The 13,373-nt window shown below is 42.3% G+C and overlaps 1 protein-coding gene across 1 annotated transcript in view; it reads right to left on the bottom strand.

Moving 5' to 3' along the window:
* LOC310781655 (melanophilin-like) overlaps nt 1-13,373 on the bottom strand; it is a gene marked incomplete at its 5' end in the record, with an annotated part of 67,975 nt that overhangs the window by 39,560 nt on the left and 15,042 nt on the right. Inside the window, 2 exons of the mRNA XM_083642254.1 lie at nt 8,301-8,428; nt 10,447-10,665. Of these exons, the coding sequence (XP_083498380.1) occupies nt 8,301-8,428; nt 10,447-10,665 (347 nt within the window). The remainder of the gene's footprint in view (nt 1-8,300; nt 8,429-10,446; nt 10,666-13,373) is intronic.

The following is a 13,373-nucleotide window of genomic DNA, read 5'->3' on the forward strand; positions in this document are numbered from 1 at the left end:
AGAACATTTCAATATTGGACCAAATAAAACATGAAATGAAAACACCACCCTATGTGAAACATATATGTCATCCTGGACCTATATACAGTATATCCCTCGTCGATTTAACATGATTTAGATAAGTGACAGCGTAACGCGCTTCTACTGTCATGTCCTACTGTGATGTCCGCTCCAATAAATTGGCTCTACTTCACATGTTAGTTTTACAATAAAAACACATTTATGCAATGACTTTACATAATGTAGGCTATATTTATGTGCATCATCCTACCTGCAGCAGGGGAGAGAAAACAATATCTTTCTGGACAAACTTTCACCAATCTAATTAATCTCATCATATAGGGATAGGCTATATTTTTCTAGCTGATGCGTTTAGAACATTCTTTTCAATTTGATCTTGCTATAGTGTAGCGTATTTACATGCTTGCAGTATTTAAACTGCAGTTTATTGGTTTGAGAAGCATAATAATATGGAATAATAGCCTATACTGTATATGGAGACAGATAGACGGGGATGAAAGGGAGGGGGGGAGGAGAGCGCTTGGCTTTTCTGGTTTTACTGGACTAATCCGTGGAATTGGAGCTTAAAAGGCAAGCGTGTGATTCGTTTATTGCACTTCCCCAATGAGCAGAGGGTGCATAATTTTACGCTTAAAAGGCATGGTTATAATGGTTGAGGCCGCGTGTAGCGCCGACACCAAGATATCGAGTGCGCTGGTCCACACCCACTAATCTGGGCTGCGCCAGGCCTTAAACGCAGTTTCTACGCCGATTGCAACGATAGGGCCCATGATCTTCACTCAGAGACAATATTTAAAGAGGAGAACAGAGGACTGATAGAGAGCTTCGTCACATGGTGCAGCAACAATCACCTATAGTTCAATATCGGCAAAACCAATGAGCTTGTGGTGGACTACCAGAGGTCCAGGAGGTCCCCTGTCCTGGTTTGTTCATACAAGTATGTTGGGGTGATTAATGATGATTAATGTGATTATTAGGTCAACTTAAAGGATTTTGGTTTCTGCAAAAAGTAAGTGGCAGATCTTCCACTGTGTTTGTAGAATGATAGTGGTAAGCAAAACATTATGATGTCACAGTGAAGTTGACTTTTGAACTTTTGGATATAAAATGTCATCAATTCATCATTTTATCCAATAAGACATTTGTGTGAAATTTGGTCATACTGTAATTAGCGTATGAATTATAGAGTTATGGCCAAAAACATATTTTGTGAAGTCACAGTGACCTTGACCTTTGACCACTAAATTGAAATCAGTTCATCCTTGAGTCCAAGTGGACATTTTGTGCAAGACGTAATGAAATTTCCTCCAGGCATTCCTGAGATATCACGTTAACGTGCAATGAACGGACGGATGTGAGGTCACACAGTGACCTTGAACTTTGACCACCAAAATCTAATCAGTTTATCCTGAGTCCAAGTGGACGTTTGAACCACAATTGAAGAAATTCCCTCAAGGCGTTCCTGAGACATCGCGTCTGAATGAGAATGGGACGTACATGTACGGACAACCCGAAAACGTAATGCCTCCGGCCACGGCTGTCGCTGGCAGAGGAATAAAAAAATAAATCTCATTGACTCTTCCTGACTAATTCTGCCCTGGCTCTGCTCTCATGCCTCTCCATAGGCTCTGACTGTGCCAGCCTGACCAAAACCTCTTGATCATCAGAGCCCAAACCGCTGCTGGAGGAGCTCAAAGCTATACAGCCGCCCTAAAGGGATCATTTGTATTGTTTAATGTTCTCATTAATGAGAGCATTCAATTCTGACATCTAATTTCACATTTTCATGTTTACAGTAAAGCGTCATGATTAGTCTGAAGAAAAGTCATGGTACTGTAAGCAAACAAAGGAGCAGACTAAGCATTACACATGAACATGACTCCAGTCCAGGCTGGATCAAAACTCAAAGCCAAGGAGAGAGTTAAAAAAAAATCAGCAATGTTCCACTTCCCACTGTGTTTACAGTATAACACAGCTCAGTAGGTTATTGAAAATGACTTCTCAGTATTGTCTGACTGCTCTAGACTTGAAAAAGGCCCGGGTCAAATACTATTACAAACAGTTGAGTTTCAACCTCCCTCGGGCAGGTTACCAGCACAGTGAGCACCGGATGGTGGAGGAAATAACTGGAAAGCATATTAAAATCAATTGAGTATGGTTTTCTGTGCCCGGCAGCAGCGCTTGTCTGGATTGTCCAGATGCATGGCATCTGGACAATCGCACACCATCTACAATCAAGCTGGTTTGAGATGGGAAGAGATCTATAAATAATGATTCACATATAGCATTTGATCCAGGTCTTACATACAGGGACAGATGCACATGAGTCTACTTACTGTGCACCTCGGGGATACTCTGAGTATCAAACTCATCTGGCTCTGGAAAACAGGAGAGAGAGAGAGAGAGAGAGAGAGAGGGAGGGAGAGAGAGGGAGAGGGAGGAAGAGAGGGAGGGAGAGAGATAGAGAGGGAGGGAGGGAGGGAGAGAAGAGAGAGAGGGAGAGAGAGAGGGAGAGGGAGAGAGAGTTTGATTCGGGTGGTGTTCAATTCCACTTTCATGCAAATGATCGTGGACACTGATTTGATTGTTTTCATTACATTGTATCATTCATTCATTCATTGAAAGTTAATGAGTCATGAAAAGTAACGATGCCATTCATTAACTCTAATACGCCCGTACAGATGGAGATCATTTACGTAGCTGCTTAACTTTCCAAATAGAATTAATTAACAAAAGCAACCTCAGGAAACTAAGGAGCCAAAATAGACGACTAATTGACTTAAAATCCTTTTTGCGCGCCCCTCATGTCAACAAAGACAGTGTTGTCAGCAGCACTGTTACATCTCATCTCCTCTCAATGTAGAGACAACGACACCCTCAGAGCTTTGGGGGCCTGACGGACCACAGTGAAATATATAGTCCAAAGAATGTGCGCGTGTGCGTGTACACACAGTCATGCATGTTGAACGTAAGCCAGCTGGTCCTATGGGAGTCTATTTGTGACTGCTGGTTGTTGATCATTTTGAACATAATGCTGCATCTGTTCACATGCATATTTAATGTATGAGTGCATGTTTCATAGCTAGTTTGCATCCTTGCACAGCCTGTGAGCTGCATTCCGCATTATAATCCTCACAGATGTGGGGAGTTCCTCTGAAACTAGTCTTTATTCTCTCTCTCTCCTGCTCTCTCTCCTTCTTTCTCTGTCTCTCTCTCCCCTGCTCTCTCTGTCTCTCTCTCCTGCTTTCTCTCTGTCTCTCTCCTGCTGTCTCTCTGTCTCTCTCCCCTGCTCTCTCTGTCTCTCTCTCCTGCTTTCTCTCTGTCTCTCTCTCCTGCTGTCTCTCTCTCTCCTGCTCTGTCTCTCTCTCCCGCTTTCTCTCTCCTGCTCTTTCTCTCTGTCTGTTTCTGCAGGATTGGATCACTCAGTTGCAGCAGGCAGAATGGGAGACATGTGACTGGATGATCACAAGATCCGCTGGTCCGAGCCAGCCAACCAGCTCGCTCCGCATGCTTTCCCCAAATCCTCCAGGGCAACTCGGCGAGGGTAAGCAGCACCAGGGCACCCGGCTGTATCTCCACATTTCATTGGTCCCCTGATGAGATGACCTCACCCGGGAAACCTGCTGTGTATTATAATGGTGAAAATGTTGACACTGCTGATATACAGTGTGTTTCATGGAGACGTGCTTTATGTGCTGTGTGAACGTAGCCGCAGGATGGTGTCACTGCTTTGTCAAGTGTATGAACATCTTGGCAAAAGCGCGTTCATGACAAGGTTTTGATGAAGGCCAGGATCGTCACTGCATCAGACTTTAAACACATGCAGTAAACAAACAAACGCTTTCATCAGTCATCTCGCTTAATGTCGTTGTCTCCTGAACTGCAGCAGGCAGCATGTGACTCAACAGCCCAGTGTTCCTACTGTAACATTTCATCGCGGGACAGTTACAAATCGCTACTAATGTGTGAAGATTCAAATCGGGGAGATGAAAAATGTACTGCGATGCTTTTTTCCCCCGTTTTTCTTTGACAAAGAAAAGGAAATAGGCATTCGTTGCAAAGTTTGTGTTTTGCAGTTTTTCCCCTACCTCAGGAGAAAAAAGGGATTCTTTAATTTGATCAAGAGAAGAAAATATTTGTCAGAGATAATTAAAGGAATCTTTTTCAGTCATAATTTGTCTGCAATCTCATTTTGTTCAGAAAATCGTACCGTGAACTCAGTATGGTGAATTGTATGGAATCGTGAGTTGAGTGTATATCGTTACATCCCTAGTCTCTACTAGTGCTGGTCAGTTGAGGACAAAGAGCTGACATTTGGAGACCAGGCCCGGGCCTCGTCTCGGCAGAGACGTTTTCTGACTGACAGACAGCAGCTGTGAAAGGCCCGAGGCGGAAAGCAGAAAAGAACAGAAAAGATGGAAGAGATTAAATCCCTGCTCTGTCTCCTGAGGCGGGCTTACTGTCTGAAAAAGAGAAAGGAAACTTCAAGAAGGACATATATCACTTTGATGAAGACATTTTGTAAAATGCTTATAAAAATGTGTTATACTTGGTCAAACCAAGCGATTCAGCTATATTTAGAATTAGGAGAGACCATATAACATTTCACTTGGACCAAAACAAAGGAAAAAAATTGAAACGTTTTTCAATCGTTTTTCTTTTTCCCCGAATGAAATGTTGGTCTCTCCTGATTCTATATATAGCTGAATCGCTTGGCTTGACCAAGTAAAACTATATTTACAAGCATTTTATGAAATATCTATGGAAAAATTAATGGCGGATTAAATCCCTTGGTGTGGATGCCAAACCCGGAAGAGGGTGTGACTTTGGCACTCACCGTCACTGCTTGTGGGTGTGTTTAGTCCTCTCCCTGTGTCTCTCTCTCTCATGCTGTCTCGCTCTCCTCTACCTGATTTCTATTCTAGCTGGTCTGGAGCAAATTAAGTCGATTAACCATTAAAGTTAAGTTAAAAGGGGAGGAGCTGAGGAGCAGCGGGCGGCAGACAGACACTCAGCTTGCAGGACAGCTGTTTTGGGGGATCCTTTTCTCTCCTATTGTTTCCCATCAGCATGTTTTCAGAGTGTTGAGTTTTGTTATTTGAGTTTGGGCTGGAGATCACCGGTAGTTCAGTGATCAGGTTTTGTTATGGTACAGTTTAGTTGAAATTCTCTTTAGGGGGAAGAGCTGGGTTCGCATGGCCCATTGCATGGCTGGCCCTTATCTTCCCCAACTTCTGTTCCGTTTGGCTGTGATCTCCAACCCCTTCTGTTTGCTTTCCTTTTTTGCTTTGAGTCGGCTTTATTTTCTTCTCAAATAAAACCTTGTTTTTTTGTGACTTGGCGCTCTTGGCATCCTATATGTTTCGTCTCCAGTTGAGCCTTAAGTTGTTTAGGGAGGCCATAACACTTGCAGAACTGTAAATAAATGTATTTGGCCTGCTTCTACCTTTTGTTATTTGGGATTATGTAGGCTATATTGTTGTGTGCCTTGCTGCAAGCTAAACATTCCACATGATAAATAACACATTAGGAGCAAGTATAATTCTTGAACTTGAACGCTGATACTCAATTCCCACAAGCGATGACTTTGTCACAGTGATCTTTGACTGATATCAAGATGTTGAATCTCGATTCAAGCGGCTGCATCGCACATCATTTCCATGTGGTTACAGTATAGTATGTTTTTCAAAGTCTTTCATTTATTGGAGCTTTCTGGTGGTAAGCTCCAGCAGATTTGCAGCGATGCACCTTGAGCCCGGCAGACTCAGTTCTTCTGACCTGCAGTGTCACCTGAGGGCTTGTAAAGGAATGAGAGAAACAGATGGATAATTGCTGAGGTCGTAACCTTGACCTGAGACCTGACATCCTACCGTTTTTGTAACCTTGGATTCATGCCGTGTCACATTTCTGGACATTTACAACCACAGTCCTCAACTGTTCCACTGAGCAGCTTCAGTGAAACAGTTGGAGTTAGAAGGATGTTGAACTTCATGGCCGTGATATAACCCCATATATTGTTGTGTCGCTCAATTGTTGATTGAATCGCTTTCTTAATGTTATTAATGCTTTCAGTTTGAGCAAGTGTACACTGAAATCTGGTCGATATATATATTTATAAAACGGCTCTCTCAAATCAAGCAATCTGATTGGTTCACAGCCATTGTATAAATCCAATAACCCACTCCAATAACCCATGGCCATGGGTTATTGAGTTGCCATGGCAACTCTCTTACTAAAAGGCTTTGGTTACCTCAAATGGCAGTGTAGAAAAAACAAATGGCGGAGACAGCTGTCAGATCCTTGTGAATCGATCTTCGCTTATAACTTTACTAATACTTCGCAGAAAATTATGTTTTGTACAAGAATAGACGCGGGCTAATGTCTTAACCCCTCTCTCGCGCGCCCTCACTCTTAACCCCGCATTTCTAAATAAGACGTAACGTTAGTTGGTGTCGGCATACGGCTCTGGTGTCGGGCTTTGCAAAAAGCTCTCAGCTTCTCAGCAAGCGCCAGGATTGGCCAATGTCAACTTCAGTCTCCAGAACGATCCAATCAAATCACCCGCACGTCTATCTTCTTGCTAGAAGTCCCGCCTTACAGTAGTGTTTCAACTGACTCTATCAGAATACCATGCCAGTCGGACTTATAGTATTATTATTATATTTATATTATCATACTTGGAAACCGTTTTATAAAAGCAATATAGCACTCGAGCAGCGTGTGTTGTGGCATTTATCCCGCTGCTCAGCAGTTATCCCACTCGGCCTGCGGCCTCGTGGGATAACAACTGATCAGCGGGATATATTTGCCACAACACACTGGCTCTCATGCTATATTGCTTAAATATACTGTATATATATATATATATATATATATATATATAGAGACAGAGAGAGAGAGAGAGAGAGAGAGAGAGACAGAGAGAGAGAGCTATGTGTCCCCCACCAAAGGGGGCACTATGGATCGGTCTCCCTCCGTCGCGTGTGTGCGTCCGTCTTTATTTTTCGTTTTTGCGTCAACTGAAATGTTTTATGGTCACTCATGATTCAGTAGGTCACGGGTTAGCTTGGTTCCAGCCTTAAAACTCGTTATAGACCTTATTCGCTAATCCCGGACAGCGCCATATTGTTGACATACCGTCCTGCAGCTGACGACTATAGTATCGGCCTTATTGTCGTTTCTGTTCCATTACAAAATAGCGATGGTAATGACAGCAATAAAAACCCCAGAGTTGTTGTTTGTATGCTGCCGTTAATGCCTGTAATAATAAACAAAAGAAAAAACAAGGTGAACAGACTTTGCTGTGAGGAGCTGTCAGAAAGTTTCACCTGTCTCTCCCAACTATCCACACACCTCTCCTGTGCTGCTGACATATCCTCAGTCTCGCTCCCTTCACGTCTGTGGACGGTTGAGATCGAAACAAACCACGGGGACTTTATTGCTGTCATTACTACAGCCATGCCTAACGCAGGTCACCATCCGAACACAATTGGAACGATACAGGTAACGCTAACAGCGGCTAGCTTCCTATAAACGCTGCTCTCACATAGGTTGTCACTTAAGAGCTGCAGCGCTATGTCGAGAACATGGCGGCGGTGGGCGTGCCCGTACGTGAGTGAGGTCAGAGCCGTATAATAGAAGAGTTCCGACATCTCCATTCACTCCAATGGACCAGTTTTTTTCCAGGAAGTAGAAAGTGGAACTCTTGAGTAAAAAAAGCAGCACTGTCGAGTTGCAGCAAAATAGACAGTGTTGTACTTTGAAACGGTTTTTCATCCCTTGAAATGAATCAAATTGTACATTATCGGCTTTATTTTAGCATGCAAAAGTAGCGCGAGACCCATTCCTGGCTGTTCATTGGCTAATGAGTCTCGCATTTTGGTCCTCAGCTGACGCCACTCTCTTACTAGAGGGCACTAAGTGAGGTCAATCGAATAAGGTCTATACTGTATAGGGATTTTTCGAAATGAAGTCTCTTCCGGGGCAAGAAATGTCACGTGACTGTTCAGCTCTATACAGTTAAACTTATCATTATAGGTAACATAATAATCTAGACACGCACTGCACAATTGGAGACATCAGACTGGGTTGACGTGTTGAAGTGAGAGAATGGAGAATGGATATTTTTTGGGGCAAACCTCTAACCATAAGACACACACAAGAAAACCTAGCCTACTTTTATATTTCAAGTACTATTACTTAGAAGTACTATTTTCTAAACAGATGGCACACACACACGTAGGCATTGGGACAATGAGACTCAGCAGTGGCCTGCTCACCTTCCAGGGTGCTCTGTTCTCCGTTCAGCCTCTTGAAGAGCGATCGCATCACCTTGGCGCTGCCGAAGCGTTTGAAGCGGGCTCGCACATTTTCATGATACCACTCCACAGTGCCGATCTTCAGAACTCTGTTCAAACACAGAATAAAATGTTCTGTTATGTTTCTGCAAACCACGGATATGTTGAATCTCAACGTTTGTGAACCAAGAACATGTTGCATGAACATTTCTAGATACATGTACTTATGGTACTTGCTTATCGTACTTACTTATGGTAAGTCGCATTGAACTTTTTTTTGTTATTTGGTTTGTTATAACGCTAACCTTAAGCAAGTCGTTTTAGTTGCCTAACCCTAACCCAAGTCGTTTTATTTGAGTAACGTTTTCAAATTAAGCAATGTTTTCAAATTCATGTTGGAAACGCGGCGGCGTTTTCAAAATTGACGTTGGAAATGCGGTTGGAGGTCTTGTTTAAACGTATTTTTGCTTCACAAAAGGGTGAATAATTGATGAGATTAATCAAAGAGCAGCTGTAGAAATAGAGACAAATATGGATACAAATACAAGTGCAATACACCATTTTATCTGTTTTTGCACAAAGCAAGGGCAAGAATCTCTGGACTTGTATGATGATGATCAAAGTATGATGGACTTCTTGTGTCAGGTTCAGCTATGCAGCTACACAGCGAGGGGTTTGGCAGACAGTCAGAGAACAGTGAAAAGATTTTTCAGTACTCACTCTCATCTGAACCACAAAATAGTGGCGCTATAATAGTTCCATAACCAGTTGAGGTGAGCTTATATTCACCACCATGTATTCAGCAGAGCTTGAGCCGTGAGTAGGTTTTAGAGCTGCATGTGTGCTTTATATGAGATTCATCAAATCCACTCATTATTGAGCTTTAGATGCACGTTCGTAAAGACATTTTGTGAATAAATCTCACTGAGCTTGTGGACTACTTTCTGTGATACAAACAAGGCAATAAACAGAGTAAAAAGGATGTCTGATGATGAGCAAGCAATCAATATGTTGGCGGGAAAAAAACATTATTTTGGTGTTTTTGGCGTTGATTGTGTGGGCCTATATGATTCTATTGGAAAGCCACATCCAGACAAGCAAGACTTGGTAGCTTTATAGTGAAACAATTGACTAGATTTTGGTCAGAATTGATCAGAATGATGGAAAAAGACTTGAGACCCCCCGAAAGCCCCCACAAATAAGGACTTTATCACTTCCCCCCCTCCCCCTGGACATTATCCTAACCCCCCCCCCCCCATCATACAGTATGTGAATTTATATTTTGCACTTCATAATTTGTGAGTGTTTTTCTGTATTGCTTCCTCTTCTACCACCGATGTGACCGCTGAGCTGCATACTTGCACAAAGTCAAATTCCTCGTTTGTAATCTGATTACTTACTGTGGTTATTAAAGTGAATCTTGAATAGAGTTGAAAATGGTCACAGAGTTATAGGGGTGTCACGATACACTCAGTTCACGATACGATACGTATCACGATACTGGGTTCACGATAACGATACGATACGATTTTAACAATATTTTTTAAACTTGAATAATGACAATATATGACTGGAAAAGTAGTATTTTATTTGAAATGCACAAATACAAAACATGCTGTTGTGGGAAATTGTTATTACAATAACAACTAGAAAAAACATGAGATTGGAGATAAGGCTTAACTTGAAATAGAATGAGTTACACCGTCACTTAGATTTACTTTGAACTAAAAGGTTTCTCAGCAGTATAAATTCTCATTATGCATCTTCAGTTTTTCTTCAAACTCAAACAACAAGACTTTTCTTAATCTAAGTAAACAGTTTTGCCAGAAACTCAATTGAATGGTTTCTCTCCTGTATAACTTCTCATGTGTCTCTTCAGAGACTTGTTCAACTGAACTACTTTCCACACATTGAACTTCAACAAACAAAGACGTTTCTTAATCTATTAAAAACAATTTTTTTTTTTTTTTTTTTTTTTTTTGCGATATGAGATTTCATCTCAACGATACATATCGTGATGTTTTACTATCGCGAAATTTCGTGGGACGATATATTGTGACACCCCTACAGAGTTATGATGACCCCAGATTAATTATTCTCCTCGCTGGTTTGATTTGCTCTTTCCTACCTGCCCATGCGACACGGGTCGCACACCCAGCCGTGCTCCTTCTTGTTGTAGCGGCTGCAGGCCTTGCAGGTGAACAGGTGGCAGTCCAGACACTGACGCTTACTAGCCAGGAACTTGTAGGGCTGCAGACAGCGGATGCAGTAAGTCTCAGTCAGGCTGCTCTGGTTGCCCAACAACTCTCTCTTGGTGTCTTCCTTCTCAATCATGGTCTTCAGGTCCCTAAGAGAAGAAAATGTAAAAGGTACAGATGTTTTCAATGAGTGTGTGTCACTCATTTTAATTGAGTATGTGTCGTCTAGAGAGAGAGTGGCGTCAGCGGAGGACCAAAATGCGAGACTCATTAGCCAATGAACAGCCACGAATGGGTCTCGCGCTACTTTTGCATGCTAAAATAAAGCTGATAATGTACAATTTGATTCAAGGGGGGGGGGGGGGGGACGCTTTCAGAGTACAACACAAACTGTCTATTTTGCTGCAACTCGACAGTGCTGCTTAATCCAGGACCTTACTCCCTGGAACTCTTGAGAGTAAAAAAACTGGTCCATTGGAGTGAATGGAGATGTCGGGAGTGACTCTTCTATCTACACGGCTCTGGAATTGAGTTCTTAATCACAAGGAGGAAGCTGTGCACATGTGTGAACAAATGGGACAAAAACAGGAAAAAAAGAAGAAGAAGAAGCTGCAAATATAAACTTTCTGCAGAGCCAAATGGACTTTTTAATTCCTTTGACCAAGAAGAGACAATAACAGGTAAGCTTTTGGATGACAAGGTAATATTTAAATGTGTTTATTAAGTCCCAACCCTCCCTCCCCAGATCAGGAGGTGGATTAATATAATCTGTACCGGATCACATCCATGAATGTGATCCCATCCAAATCTGCCATGTCAGTAACTTTGACATATAGCACACACACCTGCGTCTGTTACATATAGCACACACACACCTGCGTCTGTTACATATAGCACACACACACCTGCGTCTGTTACATATAGCACACACACCTGCGTCTGTTACATATAGCACACACACACCTGCGTCTGTTACATATAGCACACACACCTGCGTCTGTTACATATAGCACACACACACCTGCGTCTGTTACATATAGCACACACACACCTGCGTCTGTTACATATAGCACACACACACCTGCGTCTGTTACATATAGCACACACACACCTGCGTCTGTTACATATAGCACACACACACCTGCGTCTGTTACATATAGCACACACACACCTGCGTCTGTTACATATAGCACACACACACCTGCGTCTGTTACATATAGCACACACACACCTGCGTCTGTTACATATAGCACACACACACCTGCGTCTGTTACATATAGCACACACACCTGCGTCTGATGGCACACACACCTGTGTCTGTCAAGATTCTGGCCTGTTTTCTCTCTGAACATTTCCTCTGGATAGACGAGGCTAAAAGCAGCTCTGTCTGAATGGATGTCCCGGCCTAGAGAAAGCTTTTCAGTCTACCTGATCATACTACAGGCTAGGGGTTGGAATCGTGGAGTAACTCACGATACGATACTTGGCCCTCGATAACGATATTATCACGATACAGCGATTCTGCGATAATCGATATATTGGAAGAAATTTAACCTACGATACATAGGGGTTGGTATCGAGTTTCGATACTTACTTGGCACCGAAATGAAAACATCGATACTAAGGGGTATCGAAGCCTCCCTTTTCAATCGATACCAATTTTCGATACCAAAACAAAACAGCGTCATTGAGCCTATAAGCATGCGACATGCTTGCACACCACGCTCTAATACGGCTGGTGATTGGCTGTCATGTAGAGGCATGCAGGAAAAGTTACGCCCACTTTAGCCGGTGTGTGTTTGTTTTGAGGCAGGCAGCGTGCGCTGCGGAGACAGAATACAAGAAGTGGAACTAGCGTTAGCCACTCAAGCTAGTCCTATCCTGGAGTACCATATGGCGAAGATGATGAAAAGCAGGGAAAGAAACAGAAACAACAAGGACTGGTTTCCACAGACAAGAGAAATAATCGAGAGGTGGGTCAGCTTACCGCAAGTTGTTGTTGTTAGCGGTTATCAGATCCCTCAGTCTGACAGTCTGGCTGTGAGTTGTAGCATTAGATCGTTTAATTAATTGGCGCCCTAACGTTATGCGCAAGCGGGCATTGTGTATTTTTAGCAACTCGTTAACAAACGCTGATGTCATGATAGTTTGTTGAATGTAAATGCGATTCACTTTGTGCCATTAAGGCTATAGGCTATTGATAGGCTAGTCAATGCTCAACTATTGTCTTCCATGCATGAAGTGAAGCTGTCTCGTCAGTTTTGACAAGAATGACGTTCTGTTGCAGCAGTGAGCATTAACCACTGATGTGCAACGCTAGCGTTAGATCTTCAATTATTGCAAGCGGGCAGTTATCGCCTATTGTGTATTTTTAGCAACTCGTTAACAAACGCTGATGTCATGATAGTTTGTTGAATATAAATGGGATTCACTTTGTGCCATTAGGCTATATTGATAGGCTAGTCAATGCTCAACTATTGTCTTCCATGCATGAAGTGGAGCTGTCTCATCAGTCATCAGTTTGGACAAGAATAGCGTTCTGTTGCATCAGTGAGCATTAAACACTGATTTGCAACTCTCCGTTTTGCACTGAAAACTATTGCACTGATTTATTTGTTTTATATGTCTTTCCTTTGTAGTACTCCAATATTTTTTTGTAGGGACAGCAATAAGTTTAGACAACTTAAAGTTATGTTAAATACAGTAGGTTTTATTTCTTTCTGCTGTAAAACTTGATTGGTATCATAATTGTCAATGTGTAATGCAGTTTTATTTTTGTTAAAATTGATTTTTCTAAAAATTGGTATCGAAAAAAGTATCGTTCAGGAACCGGTATCGAAATCAAAGTATCGAAACG

Source organism: Poromitra crassiceps (assembly GCF_964638095.1).
Source record: "Poromitra crassiceps genome assembly, chromosome: 8".
NCBI classification, from domain to species: domain Eukaryota; kingdom Metazoa; phylum Chordata; class Actinopteri; order Beryciformes; family Melamphaidae; genus Poromitra; species Poromitra crassiceps.